This window comes from Vidua chalybeata, chromosome Z, assembly GCF_026979565.1.
Source record: "Vidua chalybeata isolate OUT-0048 chromosome Z, bVidCha1 merged haplotype, whole genome shotgun sequence".
In the NCBI taxonomy this organism is placed as follows: domain Eukaryota; kingdom Metazoa; phylum Chordata; class Aves; order Passeriformes; family Viduidae; genus Vidua; species Vidua chalybeata.
Window position 1 is genome coordinate 11,961,268 of NC_071570.1, and position 17,448 is coordinate 11,978,715.

At 37.4% G+C, this 17,448-nt stretch overlaps 1 protein-coding gene across 14 annotated transcripts in view; it reads right to left on the reverse strand.

Annotated features, from left to right (window-relative positions):
• The window catches only part of AOPEP (aminopeptidase O (putative)), a 237,673-nt gene that overhangs the window by 147,526 nt on the left and 72,699 nt on the right, over positions 1–17,448 (reverse strand). For 11 of the 14 annotated variants that reach the window (XR_008428554.1, XM_053931915.1, XM_053931914.1 and 8 more), the window contains 4 exons: positions 11,586–11,775; positions 9,759–9,865; positions 4,495–4,597; positions 4,280–4,387 (listed from right to left, as the gene is read on the reverse strand). Coding sequence is in view for 13 of the 14 variants with exons in the window: in XM_053931915.1 (XP_053787890.1) it covers positions 4,280–4,387; positions 4,495–4,597; positions 9,759–9,865; positions 11,586–11,775 (508 nt within the window). In the remaining variant the exon portion in view is untranslated. Of the gene's footprint in view, positions 1–1,650; positions 3,019–4,279; positions 4,388–4,494; positions 4,598–9,758; positions 9,866–11,585; positions 11,776–17,448 lie in introns of those variants that run through there. The other 3 variants (XM_053931920.1, XM_053931919.1, XM_053931917.1) reach the window with 3 other exon arrangements.

Genomic DNA, 17,448 nt, shown 5'->3' on the forward strand with positions numbered 1-17,448 from the left:
TATAATTTTGTCATTTTAACCATTTGTAGTGAAATTTTACACTCAGACTACTTTTTCTTCCTCCACAGATGAAATGGTTCAGAATTGTCCAGGAGAAAAGTCAGAGGATAATGTGGGGGGTTTTAAGATTTGATGCCATTTCTTTAAGATGCTTTAATTATTTTACACTTTGAAGCAAAGACTTGTGGATGACTATGGTAATCATAACTAAATTCTGGATCAGGCCATAAAGCAAATTATAGTTTGGGGTTTTTTTGGTTTTGTTGCAAGTAATTCAATGAAGGTATAAAAAATATATGAGTTACAAACTACATGCTATTACAATGCTGCAATATTAACTGATTAAATAATATCACTTTTATATATATTCCTGTTGTTCTTACCTGGCTAGAGACCCCAAGGCTAGAAAACAACTTTTCTCTATATAAAGAAACTTATTCTGCAGTTTGTGGAATTCTATTGACATTTGGCCAAGCTGAAAAAAATGCTGAAAAAATGAATTCAACACATTTACTAAGGATCTGCTAGCCCCTCATAATTAAATTCCCTGGTGACTCTCATCCACTCTCACCATAGTCCTGACTGAAGCCAATAACTTTAATCACAGCTTTAACACTGGGTTTCTGCTGGGCAGATCAAATCTGGATACAGACTGTGAATTTGACATCAAGGAGAAATTTTATTTGCTCTGTTAATGGATGTACTGTATCTGAGTTAAAAGAAAGAAGAGCCAGGACACCCAAAAAGTGAGAAGTAGGTTGAAAGAAGTAACTGGAAATGAAGGCTACTTAAAGCATTAACTAGATACATGTGGTGTTAGAAGACCTTTTATTTCATACCAAAATATGTTTTATTACTACTCCAACTTCTGTCTTGAGCAATGGCCAGCAAGTTTCTACCCGTGAACTGTTTTGGAGCATCAGGCAAGTACCTCTCCCTGATCACACATATTGATATCAAAAAAGAACACTTAATATTAAAAGACAAAATAGGTCTTCGTATTAAAACCTCAAATCCAGATATTTCAAGTACTCTATAACCAATAGATACTTTTGTTTAAATTCTCTGACTGAAATATAATGGGGTGGATAAAACAGTGGAGATGTCATAACTGAAAGTGACACATCCAAATGGACATTCACTTGGCAACCAATAAACTTCGACTACACTTGCATCCAGATCCTTGAAGGAATAACCCACTCAAAGTTAAGCTATTCCTAAAATATATGCAGTTTGTAAATAACATAACTAAGTGGCAAATATTAATTTGTCCCTTCTGGGTGGGAAAAATAAATAATGAGCACCCTTCTAGTTTTCTGTTTATTTGGAATTACTTCCCTAGACATTCTTCTGGCTTTTGGTGACAATCCCAGACTGCACCTCCAAAGAGACAACTTCCTGTCTAGAGCAAGCAGGACTCCCCCACTGTATGTTTTATTATCAGGACAGAATTATTAGCCAGACATCTTAACAGTGTAAGCCCCAGGTGATGGAACCTCTATCTAGCTTTAGTCAGAAGTCAATTTGTTGCCCATTATAACAGACAGGACCATACGAAAATCAAAGTCCACAAACAATTCAGTTTCCAAGGTATTTTTATTTCAAGATTAAATGGAACAACAGCTTTAACTCTGTTAGGAGTACCAGCAATTTGCACTTCTTTCTTTTCATATAGTCAAAACACTCTAGTCATTATTTTGAAAGTTCACTCAAAGCAATTAGTAAGTTAATTCTCTCATAAAAAGAAAAATGGAATATTTTTTTAAATCCATCTCAAAGATTCCATATTTGCATTACTCATCTGTTGCTAACTCAACTAAAATAAAGTTAGTATTAAAAATCTACTAAGCATGCAAGCAAAATGAAGGAAAAAGGCAAACTGATTAATGTTTCACATCTGAAGTAATTTCCTTGCACCTGCAGCTCCCGTCTGGGAAAATTACTAAAACACTGCTTAAAACAAGACTAGTATTCATAACATGGGCAATTTTTCACTGTTTTATTTTCCCTCATTCCCACAATTCCTAAACCTGGGAACTTTTACAGTTATTCTGGACAAGGTGAAAGTATAGCACTATAATATTTAAACTTGCCAGTTGCACCTCTATTTATTTTTAATCTTTCATTCATTTAAACACTGACAGCACGTTTGTTCAAGAAGGATCTTGAATAAGAAACTTTGTACCAAGTTGACTTCATTGCTTCTGCTTTTACAACTCCTGCTGTGATTCCTTATCGACCTATACCAGACCCTAACAAAAACCACAATGTTAAAGATTTCTTACAAAGACAGAAAATATATTTTAATTGGATATTGGCCTATCACATTTGCATTTTTCAGTGACCAAAAACCAGTATTACATTAAAATTCTCTTCCCAATAATTTCACTAGGAGCTGGATTTAGGCTGATAGTAGACACAGTAAAAGCACAAAAGCGAACAATAGAAGTTTTGATGTATAACACTCTTTCTCCACCATATCAGGTGGTATTTCTAAAAGAAGAAAAGCACCTTTCTTTTTCTTGACATATATTAAGCACATAGGTATGCACATATTGCACATATCCAAATAAAAAGTAGCCCAAAGTAACAGAAGTTTAACTTTTGCTCCAATAATTCGATAACAAAACAGTGAGCAGTTTTTTTATCCAATAACCAAAATGGATGTTTCTGGGTGTAGTATTTAATCTTAGGAGACTGGAGTATGTAAGCTACAAATTGACACTTCATAGCTAGACAAAGGGAGAATTCTCTAGTGTATGTGCTAGCTAGCTACCATGACTAGTAGTACAGTCTGCTGAACATTTTGCAGCATTCAAACAGACTACTAACAAAACTCACCCCACATCAACTAGGAGGAACAAGCTAACATTTTCTTACCAAAATCTGGGCACCTTTCTTACCACCAGCTTAAAATGCCGGGCTTCTTCTTGTTGTTAGCAGTCTTATGACTTCTGTTATTTTCAAAATTCTTCCAGGTATGTAATAGTAAGGCATCATTTTTATGATTTTGAACACCTTAATGTAGACAAGGATCATATAGTCATTGGCATTTTCCACACTATGCCAAATATAACTGCTTACGCTCTCAATAACATGATACAGAAAACAGCTGCATCAGTGTTAACTCCCTTAACACCCCAAACATTCCTCCACAGGGCAGAAATGCTGAGTTAAGAGCTACTGCTCCTAACTTCTGGGTGACTTGACATACAAAAGAAATCACAAGTTTTAAGATAGCTGGGCATACATCTCACCCCATAAGAGTGAGATTCTAAACAGTATGCATGCAAGGAAAAAATCACTGTGGCTGGAAGAAACAGCAAGTGTTAGACTTAGGTTACACAAATTCAGAGGCCCTTACTCAGTGTTTCAAGGAGACTTTTATCACTGTCCTGAATATCCTCAAATATTTCAACCATAAGACAGCTTCAGCAAAGCAGGTGGTTTCAGAAAGTCACTCACAGGTCTTCTCTTCTCTTTTCCGTCACCCCTCCCTGTCATCACACTGCTCTTCTAGCAATGCTAAATATTTGTTGTGTTGTGGGTTTTGTTCCAGGCATGTTTTTTACCATGATGAGTTCAGAGACCTGGTTCATAGACACCCCCATGAATGGTTGTTTTCACAGCATTCTGAAGCAAGAACATGCACTGCTATTTGTGCAATCTGGATTCATCACCAGTGATAGGATTCCTAGAACTTTGGGCTTAAAGAGCTATGTAATTTTCTAAATCAAAACAAAACTAGAGCCAGTAGTTACATTACTTTTACAGAAAGACCTAGCAGGAGGTAAATTTCTACTTATAATTCTACTTGGCTTTGTCCTTATAGGAAATAGGGTGAAATTAGAAGCATGGAATGAAATAGCATGTAGAGAGAAAGAAAATAAATTCAGAAGTATAATTTCTTCTCTTTCAGAAAGAGAGAGGAATCAGGGAGAAGACAACCAAAAACCATGAGCTAAAGATCACAGGCAATAATTCCAGTATGGTATATGACCATATCTTTGAGAGCATCAGTACCTATGAAGATTGGCCTTCTGAAGTATCATGTTAAAAAAAATCCCTAATTGTTTATATTATTGCATACTAGCAGGGTGTCATTCAGTGTCACCGTGAAAAAAAATGTTCTGCCCTCTACCAGGTGGGAATTTTACCTATATTGCGAAATTACAATAGCCTCTCCCCTTACATCACAACCAGAAGTGATGATTTAGGTGGCCAATCCAAACATTTGGATTTCCTCACCCAAAGGTGAGGAGCAAGCCAAGGACAATACCTGAGAAAGGACGAGCTGCCCATGGAACTTAATGACAAATTTCCGTAAAGATGCAAGGTATAAGACCTCTCCTATCGTCCTTGCCAGAGATCGTAAAAGAAAATAACCCTGCAAAAAATTAAGGCAGAAGCTATGAATTTTCTGATATCTAGAAGACTGAAGTCTTTATGATATCCATAGAGCAATCTCAGTAAAAATCAGCTGACAACACTCACCTTTAAATAATGAACCTGCATGAAGATTTTTTCTGCTTTAAGACCATATTTGACAACAGAGGCTCCAGACTCACTCAGTTCTCCTGTGCTTTCCTTTTTGGGCCTAAAATGGAAACACACTAATTAAGTTTTGGATAAGTAACTCAAGAAAAAAGTCATACATTACAGATTCTGATAGTTTAAAGCACTGTATGGCATAGTAACCTTAAACACCTGTGACTAGTTTAGTCTTTTTCTTCACCATAAGTATATAAATTTACTTAGATAGTCAAGCAAGTCAATTTTCTTCTAAATAAAATTCATCAGTAGGTTGGTGCATGTCATTTTCCAGTACAGACACCTTATGAACAAAGATTAAAAAATAAACAAAAACAACATCTTAAGGGAAGGGGAAGTGGAGGAGAAGACAGTGAAGTCACTATGTTCAACTAGAGTGTTCTCTTTTTTGCCTGAACTTTGGCTTAACAGCTTACATGACTATCCTTGCAAGAATAACCTCCTTCATCTGCATGGAATAGACTGCTGCAGAAAGTGTTCTGATTTTCATTTTTCCATTTGGGTTGGAAGAAAAGTAGTTCAAATGTTAAAAGAGGAAGTATCTTGCACACCACTTTGAGGTTTACAGACAATTATGTCTAGAAAAAAAATACTATTTACTGCCTGATTTAAAATGTAATACAGCATCTGGTATGCCACAAATATACAGCAGTTAAGTGTGGAGGACTTCTAGGCCCTAAAGAGTACAGACTGAAACTAAAGAGAAGCTATGCAAGCATTTCTTCTTCATTTGTAAGAAGTGCCTTCACAGGCATAGTACTGAAGATCATCTTGATTTTTTTATTCCATTCAGAAAACATCCCAACTAACAGTAGTCTGAGAACAGTTGCCTAACCCTGTGACTAAAACAACCTCTCCAGTTCTAAATGTGGATTTTGAAATGGCCAATCTTCGAAACCAAATTTCTTTCCCTTTATTTCTGTAGAATAGGGGAAATATGGGCCACAGCAATGTAAGATCCTTCAAACCACACCACTCATGCAAGAGTGATTTCAAGAGTTTTGTGATCAAATTTTTTTCCATATCCATGTCTCATTTGATGAAAGTGTTCTTTCTGTGTCTTCTGTCTCACAGTTTCTTATTGCAGTTTTGTCCAGAGTGCTAAATCAGGGTGGCTTTAGACATTATTATTAAGGCCTGTGCACATGAAATCCACTATACAGAAAATTTTCATAAAATGTAACTGTTTGGAATAAAATAGAGACAAAAAAATAGATTGAATTTTACACTGTATTTCTGACACAGTCCTCTTCCATGTTATCATTCATAAATATCTTTCTAGATCTTCCCTCAACATTGAAAGAACAATACCAGTAACTGTTTTCTTATTCTATGGCAACACCAGTTCTTTCAGACTGTGTAATTGCTGCACTGTAGGAAAGCAGAAATCCAGCTATTTCCCTTCTGGATCAGTCTCCTGGAAGGAAGAACTGCTGACATTCCATACATGACTTTTCATCATTCTCTATATACATAAAACACAAAAACTGCTTCATTTCTCTTAATAAATAGCCTTGTCTGTTGACTTTGAAAAATGGAGTTTGAGCACAGGCTAAAGAATCCACACTAAATTGAAATCTCTCTCATAATCACAATTATTCTAAATTAGGCAACCATATTTCCTTCCTCCTCAGACTTTGTGCCTGTGTAGATCCTAGGACTGACCCAGAAAGAAGTATTGAATCTGGATGATGGTAGTGAAGAATTCCATACAGAAAATATATACACATTCCTCTGCAACGGCTGTGTATATATTCTTGAAAATGTCTGTAAAGGAGTGTAACTATTTAGAATGTAACCCTGTTCTTTGCTATCAGGACTTCAGAACACTATTTTAAAGCAATTCTTACTGTATTTACCAGACATTGAAAGTACAAAGATTGAAATTTTGGTACACTGACCTACAAAAGCTGCATCTAATCCCGTAGATAAAGTCTACCATAAAGCTAAAGGCAAGATGACTTAAAATACTCAAGATGCTATCTGGCACATTTTAGATACTGGCAAATTTCTGAAGGAAGTAGAAGATGCTGCTTTCTATTTGCTGGGCAGATGAGTACATTGCACCAGTAAAACGACAATGCACTGGGATGTCCTTGGTAATTAAATGCTCTGATGTGCCAGGTGGTCATGAAAACTTATGCAGAGACTGTAAGACACCATCAGAAAGCACATTTCTTATCAGATAGAATAAAGGTCTTCAAACCTGACCTACAGAACTCTTCAAATCTGACCTACAGAGCAGTCAGAAGCATTGTCCTGACCATTCAGGACAGAATGTCCTGACACAAGTGGACTCAGAGACTAATTTAGAGTTAGGTATCAACATTGGCTTGCCTTAATGAATAACCACAAGATGCAGTTCAGCCATAAGGGCCAGGAGACGAAACAAATGTCCACACCAGCTTTATTCTCAGAACAGAATGCTCTTCTTTGCTTTCCTAACAGGAGAGATGAGAGTGCTGGATGAGAGTTCTGGTGTTGATGACCACCAACAAAACAAGTGCCAAGACCTTTTTCATAGGTGCTTTTATCCCTGCAGGTTTCTTTCAAATTCTGTGAGAAAATAGGCACAGGTCTGTTGGAAGTCTCATCCTGTATGAGCATGGATGTTCCACAAACTCCTTCTTCAGTGTTAAGATTTGCTCATGCTGCCTTTCAGAGCTGCTGCCTGTTGAAAAGACACTTATCCAATTTCTTTCTTACCTGACCTCTTTTTTTACAGGTAGCTTATGACACACTACTTACTATAACATAATACCAAGTGCCCATAATAAGAAGAAACATCGGGCTGATCATCAGTTTGCTGAATGGCTTTCACCCACTCTAAAAAGGTAGTCATTTGATGGATCAAAAATTGATAGGATCACCTGGTAACTTTGGGGCAGATTATTCTAGCTGTCAGGAGAAAGCACAAATAATCATACAATCAGCAGGGAACAAAAAAAGTAATTGAAGAATGAGCTTATGCTTGGGAAGAGTGAGTTGGTTGATTTTTCTCTTCTTGAAATGATTGGCAAGAAGTAACAAATAGTTATAATTTACCTTTAATATTCTGTATAAAAGTTCAAGTTAGAACCAGCTCAAGCCTCAGTACAGACTCACAACCCAGACCAAGGGCCAGGACTGAGATTTTCTCTCTTACATGCCAGTTTTGGAAAGCAGGAGGTCATATTTTCAGACGGATGAAGAAAAGAAAAAAAAACCCCAGTAAATATGCAAAAAGAGAATTTATTCATGTCCATGCCACAAAAGTAGTAGAAAATATTTATATCTGACTGAAATCAGTAGGAAGTCCTTAAATACAGTCACAAGGAGCTAGAGATATCAGAGAAGAAGAAATGGCCAGAATCACAAAGTGGCATCATGTGCCTGGCCTGAAGTGTTTATTGGAGACACATTTTTCAAATGAGAAACTAATTTTTCACTCTTTTGTATTAGCATTAGGAATACTACTATCGAAAAGGTAAGAAAAATGCTTATTATTCTGTCTAATAAATGTGCAAGTCAATAGAAAGCATAAGTTTCATTTTCAAAATAAATCAATCCTTAAGTTTCAAACTACAAAGAATTATGGCCCTTAGAAATATTATTTTGAAAATTTACACCACATAACATTTGATTAAAAATAAATACAAAAGACAACAAATGTGATTCCATAATGTTGAAAATCGAAAACATTTATCCAGATAAACATCATATCCCAAGAACCAATATTAAAAAAAAATATTTAAACCAAACAAAAACCTCAGCATGTAAATTGGTAGTTGTGTTTGCAGCAGCTGTATAACAGCTAGTATAACAGCTGTATAATTAGTGATTAAGCTTGCTTTTGCATTCACAACTATGGTCAAATTATACACCTGAACATTTACACAACTGTGTAACTTCATTGACTCTGCTTACACGTAGATACACAATTCATCAGTAAACATAAAGTAAAACAGATCAGTGGAAGACTACAGTTACACAGATGGTGATATGCTTTTGGATTACATGAGACCTTGGAGAGGAACTTCTATGTTGGTGAGCACTCTCTAGAGTGTCCAAATACAGAAGAGCTTTTTAGATTCTGCTGGGCAAGCACAAGAAGAAGGGAAGATCTTAAACAAATGAAATGGCAACAGTCTTCCAAAAACATATAAAAATTGATAATCTAGATGGGCATCAATTTATTCTTAACTTCGACTTGGTGAAAGAAAGAAATGAAATCTACATTGTTGGAAATAAACAGGATTTCAGTTGTGCATTAGGAAGCAATTTTTAACTCTTAACACTATCTATCTTATTGAGACACTAATACAGCTTATGAAAAGCTGTATTTTCTCTTATGAAAACTTTTTTATTGGAGCCTTTTAAGAGCATGTTAGTAAGAACCCACTTAGGATGATCTGTGTGTACTGCCTTTATTTCAGAGCAGGAGAATAGACTATAAAATTGTTTGCAATCTGTCCCCGTACTTCCATGATTTGGTCAGAAATCATGGCTAATTTGAACTAGGATTAGTAAACTCATTATTCTTGGTCGCAGATTGTGAGGAGACAAGCCATAGAGGCTCAGTGGATCTTGAATTAGACAGACACTCAAGATCAAAGACTGTTTGAAAATTCCTAACACACCAATCGGAACAGATTATTAATCGCTGGCAAAGGAAGACTGTCTTTAGCTATCTATAAAGGAGCCTTGAGTTTAGCATCTGATACCTAAAGACCAAAACTCTATTTTAAATATAAATATTAGCAATTTCTAATTAGAAAGGAGGTTTATAAAGTTTATGTATTATACTTTTTCCTTGTTTTTTAAAGCTTCATTCAGCTTGGCAGTTAAATACCATACTAATGTATGTACTTGTCTTCAGCTACAGAAAATGACTCTATTATGGCTTCCAATAGTGAACTTTTTAAGGAAATGTTCTTTTATTTTTTCCCTGAATAGAAGCTCTTGTAAACTGCTCAGAGACATTTCATATCAAAATAATCCCATGGTTTTCTAAAAGTTTCTATAACAAAGGGAGAAGCAATTGTATTATAGTCAAGATGTATAACTCAGTCAGTTTAATTTGCATTTTCTTTTTTTATTAGAAGGAAATAAGGAAATGCAGTGTATTTAATCAGATGATTGGGATGCATATCTTTTGAAGGGAGAAAATGTGGAAAACAGGAGAGAGTGAAAATATAAAAGCGATGATGGTGCTATCATATTGTTACCTTAAAACTTGCAGCTCTTCTTCAGAGTTTTGCACTTCATCTCTGAGTCGGCGCCAGCGAAGTAAAGCTTTCAATTCCTGTTGCCCTTTTATTTCATCATGTGATAGCTGCTTAGTAAACAAAAAACACAGATCACTGACTGCTGTTTCCCAACAGACAATAATTTACAGAACAAGAAGCTTGGTTTGTTTCTCTTTAATGTGCAGAAGAGGCAGGAAAGGGTATCAATATTCATGATAAAACAATAACAGTTGCTGCTATGAGAGATAATAGCAGCACTAAGGAAAACAAAAGCCTTATTGTGCATGTCAAATCAATAGTCAGTTAAATAGTTCTGGCTGAGAAGAGAGATGGGCATGTTGTTTTCCCTTTAGTGAATGGCAAGAAAGAACTGAATTTACAGTAGCGATACCTGGCATAGAGGTTTTGGTTGCATCCCTACCCTTCCCAAATTGTGAGCAAAGAGCTACATCGTGTCCTGGCTTCATTCCTCTTTCCTACTACTTCTGCCATACTCCTGAAAGCTCCCTGTTGTGTTTTCCCCCATTTATGTAATATTAACATAGATTCCTACTTATGAAATAAATGCCAGGTTGCCAGCTGACAAAGAATTGTTTTGAAAATAATTGTAATTTATGTTTCTCTATTATAAGAATAGATGGGAAACTGGGGAAAGCAAAAGCAGCTAATACTACCTCGCATTACATTCAATCACAACTGAAATTATTCTCAGGCACGATGGAATACACTCATAATCCTTAAATTCTATGATTGCATTGCATCAAAACTACTCAATAATGTTCAAAATGTATGCCTTATATGGTAACAAAGGAATTAATCACTCTGTTCTTTTGTTTTCTCCTTTACACTCAGCTCCAAGGAAGATGCTTTCAAGTGACTAACAAAAGCAAAGAATTAATGTGAACAGCTCACAGCAGTGTAGTTATGCTTAATGTGAAGGCACTAATGCATTTTAGAACCAAAAGGGGAAAGCCAAGTGTTTAGACAGCCTTTCTCTCTTTCTTTTTCCAGAAATATGGTACATAACAAAGCACTCTGTTTAGTTTGGTGCTATAGATATGCCAGATACTTAATAAAATGGAGATTCAGAAGAGTGTATTATGTCAGTTCCCAGTTCTGCCATCCTTTTCCTCAGGTGGAAATATGCAGACTAAAGGGGTAGAACCTGACAAAAGGTACAGGAAGGAGTGACACACGAAATGCTTGAAGTAGCAGAGGTACTACGAAAGTAAGAGTTGCATCAGAAAAACACTTTTCTAGCTTTCACCTTAAGCGAGGCAATGATTTCTAAGTCTCTGACAGGACAGTAACTTGGTGGGCAATAGAAGAGAAAAAAAAAGTGTAAGTGCCAGTGTGCCCCATTTCAAATCATCTTCTATTTCACTTTGAGGTACATTTTATGGTCATACATTGGATGAAACCAAACAATTTTAATTAGGTACCTAGAATATTACAATATGCAGTAAGACTGTTGATTCTTCCAGTTTCAGGTATACAACAGAAGTGGAAAGAATGCACAGCAATTGTTTGATAATTGAATTTTAATAATTGAGTATAAAATTCGTGGGAAGGTAATAATTGACAAACAGATGTTACTATTCTCATTTGCACTGACTCCTACCTCTATAAAGATTTGTATTCATTGCGGATTACTTTTTTTTTAATCAAGTAAGCATGCAAATTCCAATACCATTTTAAAATATGTTACTTCATAGCACAGTTTGTATTTTGAGGTTTAATTTATATCTAATTCACAAATAATTTTGATTTCCACATTAATTTTGAAGCAACATATCATCACCTTACCTGTTGTGCCCTAGCCCAAAATATATCTTCTAAAAAAGTGGCAAACCCTTCACTTATCCACTCTTCTGTCCAATCACGAGCACCAATGGCCAGTCCAAACCAAGCATGAGCAATTTCATGGCACAGACGTGTTCCACAGAGATGGCTTCCTCCTGGCAGTACACTCTGTGACAGAAAGATGATGTGTGGGCTGCACAAGAGAAATGAGTGACAGAATCCATTACTGACCTGTTACAATGTGTATTGCATGGACATAATAATAACAATAGAACCAAAGAATGGCCTGAATTGGATGGACCTTGAAGATCCCCTGGTTTCAACTCTCCTGCTGTGGACAGGGACACCTTTCATTAGTCTCAGTTAGTCAGATACCCATCCAAACTGGCCTTGAATCTTCCAGAGATGGGGCATCCACAGCTTCCCTGGGAAACCTGTGCCAGTGACTCACCATCCTCAGAAGGAAGAACTTTTTCCTAATATCCAGCCTCAACCTACTCTCTTTCAGTTTGAAGCCATTCCACCTTGTCCTCTCACTACATGCTCCATAAATAGTCTCTCTCCATCTTTTTTGCAGGCTCCCTTCAAGTCAGCTTTATTAGCCTGTTAGCTTCTTATTAGTGTATGCATGCTAGGTTATGACTAACAGTTTATATCTCAGGAATTGTAGGAATTAAGTCGTATTTTATTGTTGGTTGGCAGAAAATCAAACTAAAACTCCACTGTAAGGTATTTGACCATCAAACAGCTATTAATTTTAAGAAGTAACTTCAACCAAAGTTTTATATTTTTTATGTTACAAGACTGATTTATTTCAATAGAAACATTTATGTATAAGCCAGGATAATAAAACACAAGCAGTGTTAACATTGACAAGTATTTATCAGTTAAATGATCAAAGATGGAAATAAATAAAGGAGAAACTTTAATAAAGAAAACAAATCAGTGTCCAAAAAAGCTTCATACATAGTAAACCACATGTTTGTCAAAATTTCAAACAAGCTAAGAAGATACCATCTCGTGATAAGAGTTGATCATTTTTGCAAATGCAGAGATAGGAGAACATATTTTACTACAACCACAGAAGGGAGAAGCAGTAGATATCCGCTTTTTAAAACAGCAAGGGAACAACCCAGTCTGTATCTACTCTGCTTTGTACTCAAGCAAGAAGAAGAAATTGCAGGGGAAAACTGTTATGAATTGTCACTCTGCTATTGAAAATACCCTGAACTGCAAGTTACTGCAGTTCTCAATTCATGTGCTACTGAAAGGCAATTTCTGCTACGCTTACAGACATTACAGACCTTAACATCTCAAAGCCGATACAACTTTTAAAACTCAGTACATCTAGGAAATAAAAGGAGCAGAATTAAGATCTCTGACTAATATCCAAGGCATTAACAGGGCATGATGTCACGGATGGGGTTAGCAAAGACACAAACCAAGACCGCCATCCACAGAATGTTCCCGCATTAACCTATGGTATCCATGATCTGTATTCCAACTCTTTTCTCACTTTTCTCTCAGTTACAAAGGAAATAAAATACAAGCATACCTTCAAGACCAGAGGTCTTTAAGTCTAGCCTTCCAAGCATGGGAGGGGAGTCTATGGCCTTAAGACATTTCCAAGAGTCAAATATTATTCGTCAGCATTCCAAAAAGCTTCCCCACCCATTCTACCCTTCCGTTGGAAATGTTAAAACACCCACAGCTTTCTTGCAACCAGCTGGATGTCTGGTACTGGGACCATAAAATATGATACACATGTAGATAGAAAAACATACTCAACAACTATGTCCTTATAAAAAAAATTAGTTACCCAGCCAAGAAAGTTAATACATTTCAATCAGACATTGTAAGACACAATGTAAGAAGTTACAGTACTTAATCAAGAAATCAAGTAAAACAAAAATGCAAGTAAAAACAGCAGCTCTCCAAATCTTTGCCAAAAGCAATTCCAATTAAGAGAATGAAGGGAGAGAGAGATGGGGGGAAAGTGTGAGCACAGAAGGTGCAGAACATGATAAATCTTTTATTATAAAGCCCCCAAATAATAACTACAGTTTTGAGGTTATTACTTTGGTCCGTTTTAAGCAAATGACCCCTAGTTGTGGCATATGTACAGTGCTACAAAGAAAAACTGCAGAAACAGACCAAGTAAATAACATTCCAGTCATACTGGTGGCAACATTTCAGCCACTTGGTTAAGTAAAACACACAGCACAATGTAACTTCATGCCTCATAAACAGGCTCACAGAACAGTTTACATTTTAGATCTATTGCAGGAAAATATACAATAAAGATTGCAATTCCTGCTTTGTCCAATCACTTAAAAACCAGAAATGCCACATTTAGACAATACTCTCTTTTACAGATGGAATACAAATTACTTCAGTGAAAGAAAAATGTATATAAGTTAAATTTTGGCCAAAGAATATGAGCACAGCTTCCTACAAGGCTAAAATAATATTATGTTCTGCAGCACAATTTAATTTTAGATTCTGATTAGAGACAGCAAGTTCCTTTCCTAAGAACAACTTAAATTATTTCTTTCATTTTGTTTGCCCTTAACAAACAGTACTATCTCTAATTCAAACCATTGAAAAGTTCCCATTCTTCTTAAAAGTAATTTTATCAAAGACTGAACATGTCTCTGGAAGATGTCCAGCACCTATTAGTTTGGAAGAAGTTTACATTTATGTATTTGTTTAAAACACAGATTATCTATTTTCAATAAATATTTGAATTACAGAAAGTCTGCTCCACTTATACTAACCAAATCTACCTTTTTAATATCATCTAGGATGTGCAATGTTCATAGAATGGCTTGTATCAGAAAGGACCTTAAATATCATGTAGTTCGAACTCTGCTGCTGTGGGCAGGAACACTTTCCACTAGACCAGGTTGCTCAGAGCCCCATCCAAACTGGTCTTGAGCACCTCCAGGGCTGGTAAGTCACAGCTTCTCTGAGAAACCTGTTCCAGAGCATCACCACCCTCCTAGAAAAGATTTCTTCCTAACATCTAATCTAAACCTTCTGTCTTTGGGCTTGAAGCCATTCTTCCTCATCCTGTCACTACCTGCTCTTGCAAAAAGTCTTTCTCCATCACTCTTATAGGCTTCCTTCAAGTACTGGAAGGCTGCAGTTAAGCCATCCCAAAGCCTTCTCTTTTCCAGGTTGAACAAATCCAATTCTCTCAGTCTTTCCTCACAGGAGAGGTGCTCCATCCCTGTAATCATCTTGGTGACCCTTCTTTTGACTCCCTCACTTGAACAGGTTGATGTCCTCTCTGTGTTCTGTGTTGGGAAAATATTATGAATGTTATTAATTGCACGTTGTTACTTAGCAGCACTGCTCCTAAAGCACTCCATAATTCACAATGTGTCTAAGTGAAAAGTAAAATAATTTGACTGGTAACTAATTTTTTTTTTTTTTTAACAAGAAGAGGAAAGTGGCCCTCCTACCATCTGTTTAGTTTACTAGAAAAAAAAATATAAGGCTTGATATCCATTTCTTTGATTCTAATTGAATAGGAAAGAAATCCATCCATACATTAGAAATGGGCAAAGATGATTCAGCTCAGAAATTACATCAAGACCTGACAAGGACTGTGCAGCTTATAAATGCCTTTAGCAAGAAGGGTCCAAGTTTCTAAAGCAGGCCAGAACAGGCAAGCTGGATATGGTAAAAAAGATGGGAAAATTCTCCCAGTTAACAAAAAAAACAACAACCCGACTAGTCATTCCCAGGAAGCTGGACAAGTTCCCAATGGCTCCAAGAAAAAAAGTTAATTACTTGTTTTTGACAAGTATACACTTGGTTACCCTTCTAAAGCAAAAGAGCATTATTCTGACCAGAATCCCATGCTCATAACTTAGAAATTTGCATCACCTGACTGGAAGAAGGAACAAGTTCTCCCTCCCAGTTAAATTGCAGTTAAGGGACATCTCGACACTGTAACTATGGCATGAATGAATATAAAGGAAAAAACTGTGTCCCAAAGGGAAAGAAATTGTTGTTGTGAAAGACCAAGGAGTCCCGATGTTACAATCATTCAAATCCACCCATGTACACATCCTTAATAGATAGTCTCTTAACAAATAAAAGGTTTCCAATGAGTCCTAAAGCTCTACTCATCTGAGAAGCCAAATCTCTGACAGGAATTTTTAATAACTTACTCTAGACTCATGATTTAGATGCAAATGCTGCTTTGCATACAGTCTGCAAGAGTGTGCTATCTTTGGCTGCTCACACATAATCAGATGAGACACACAGCACAAACCCTAGCCAAATGTATACGCAGGAACCTAAATATGCATTTAAGATGGGAACCTGAAGTTCATTTCTGACAAATTTGTTCCATTCATTTTGAAGTAGAAATCTTTCTGTCTTAACACACATAGCTCTGCATTTTTTTACATATTTGTGGAAATAACAGAGCCAAGACTATTGTCACCTAAGAAATAATGCTTCTGAAGTCAAATTAGCACCAAAAATCACTATCACAGATACCACTTACATATACATATATATGTATTAAAAATATTTTGAGTTTTCTATTTAGAAAAAATGTAATCAGATAATAAACAGATTATCTGATAAATGGGTGAGACAGTTATTGTAGTTCTAAAAAATCCCTTCTTAAATATGTAGAAGGGAGCAGGGGAAGTCTCAAATATTTGCATAGGAACATATTAAAATTAAGGTATAAAGATTACTGGAATTTGGGAAAGTTAGAGAATTAAATGACAATTCTTCACAAACAGTTCATGCAAATTCTCATCAGTTGCCTTTAATCTTATGTTGGTTTTGCTCAGCCTGGTTTTTGGTAGTGGAGGGGCCACAGAGGTGACTTCTGTGAGAAGCTGGAAGTTTCCACCAGAGCCAATCCCTGATGGCTCTGAAGATGGACATGCTGCTGGCCAAAACTGGGACAATGAGAGAGGCTGGTAACACCTCTGTGATGACATATTAAAGAGCAAAATCAAAACAAAGTCACAAGTTTTTGCTCCTAGTCAGAGAAGAGGAGGTGGGAACATGTGAGGGAAACAACATGGAGACACCAACCAGTGGGGAAGGAGGGGCAGGAGGTGCTCCAGGCACTGGAGCGGAGATTCCTCTGCAGGCCATGGTGAGATCTTGGTGAAGCAGCTGTGCCCCTGCAGCCCATGGGGATCCAGGGGGGATGCAGAGATCCACCCACAGCCCGTGGGGATCCAGGGGGGATGCAGAGATCCACCCACAGCCTGTGGGGATCCAGGGGGGATGCAGAGATCCACCCACAGCCCGTGGGGATCCAGGGGGGATGCAGAGATCCACCCACAGCCATGGGGATCCAGGGGGGATGCAGAGATCCACCCACAGCCTGTGGGGATCCAGGGGGGATGCAGAGATCCACCCACAGCCTGTGGGGGAGGTGCCCAGGGCAGAGCAGGTGGATGCCTGGAGGAGGCTGTGATCCAGTGGGAGACCTGGTGGGGAGAGAGCCCTGCTTCCAGGCTGGAGCAGCCTGTCCTTGGAGGACTGCACCCCGTGGAAAGAGAGGCCCACGTCACAGCAGTTTTGGGAGGACTGTGTGCCCATGGGAGGGACTAACGCTGCAGGTGCAGTATGGCTGCTGCTCCTGAGAGTGGACCCACACCTGGGAAGCTCACTGAGAACTGTCTCCTGTGGGAGGGACCCCATGGTCTCACAGGGGAAGGACTCCTCTCCCAGAGCAGTGGAAGAAAATCTCGGTGATGAACTGACCAAAACCCCCATGCCCTGTCTCCTGTGCCGTCTGTGGGAAGGAGGGAGGGGCTGGGAGAAAATGCTGTTGTAAGGTCTTAATTTACTTCTCTTTATGGTCCTCTGACTCTGTTAG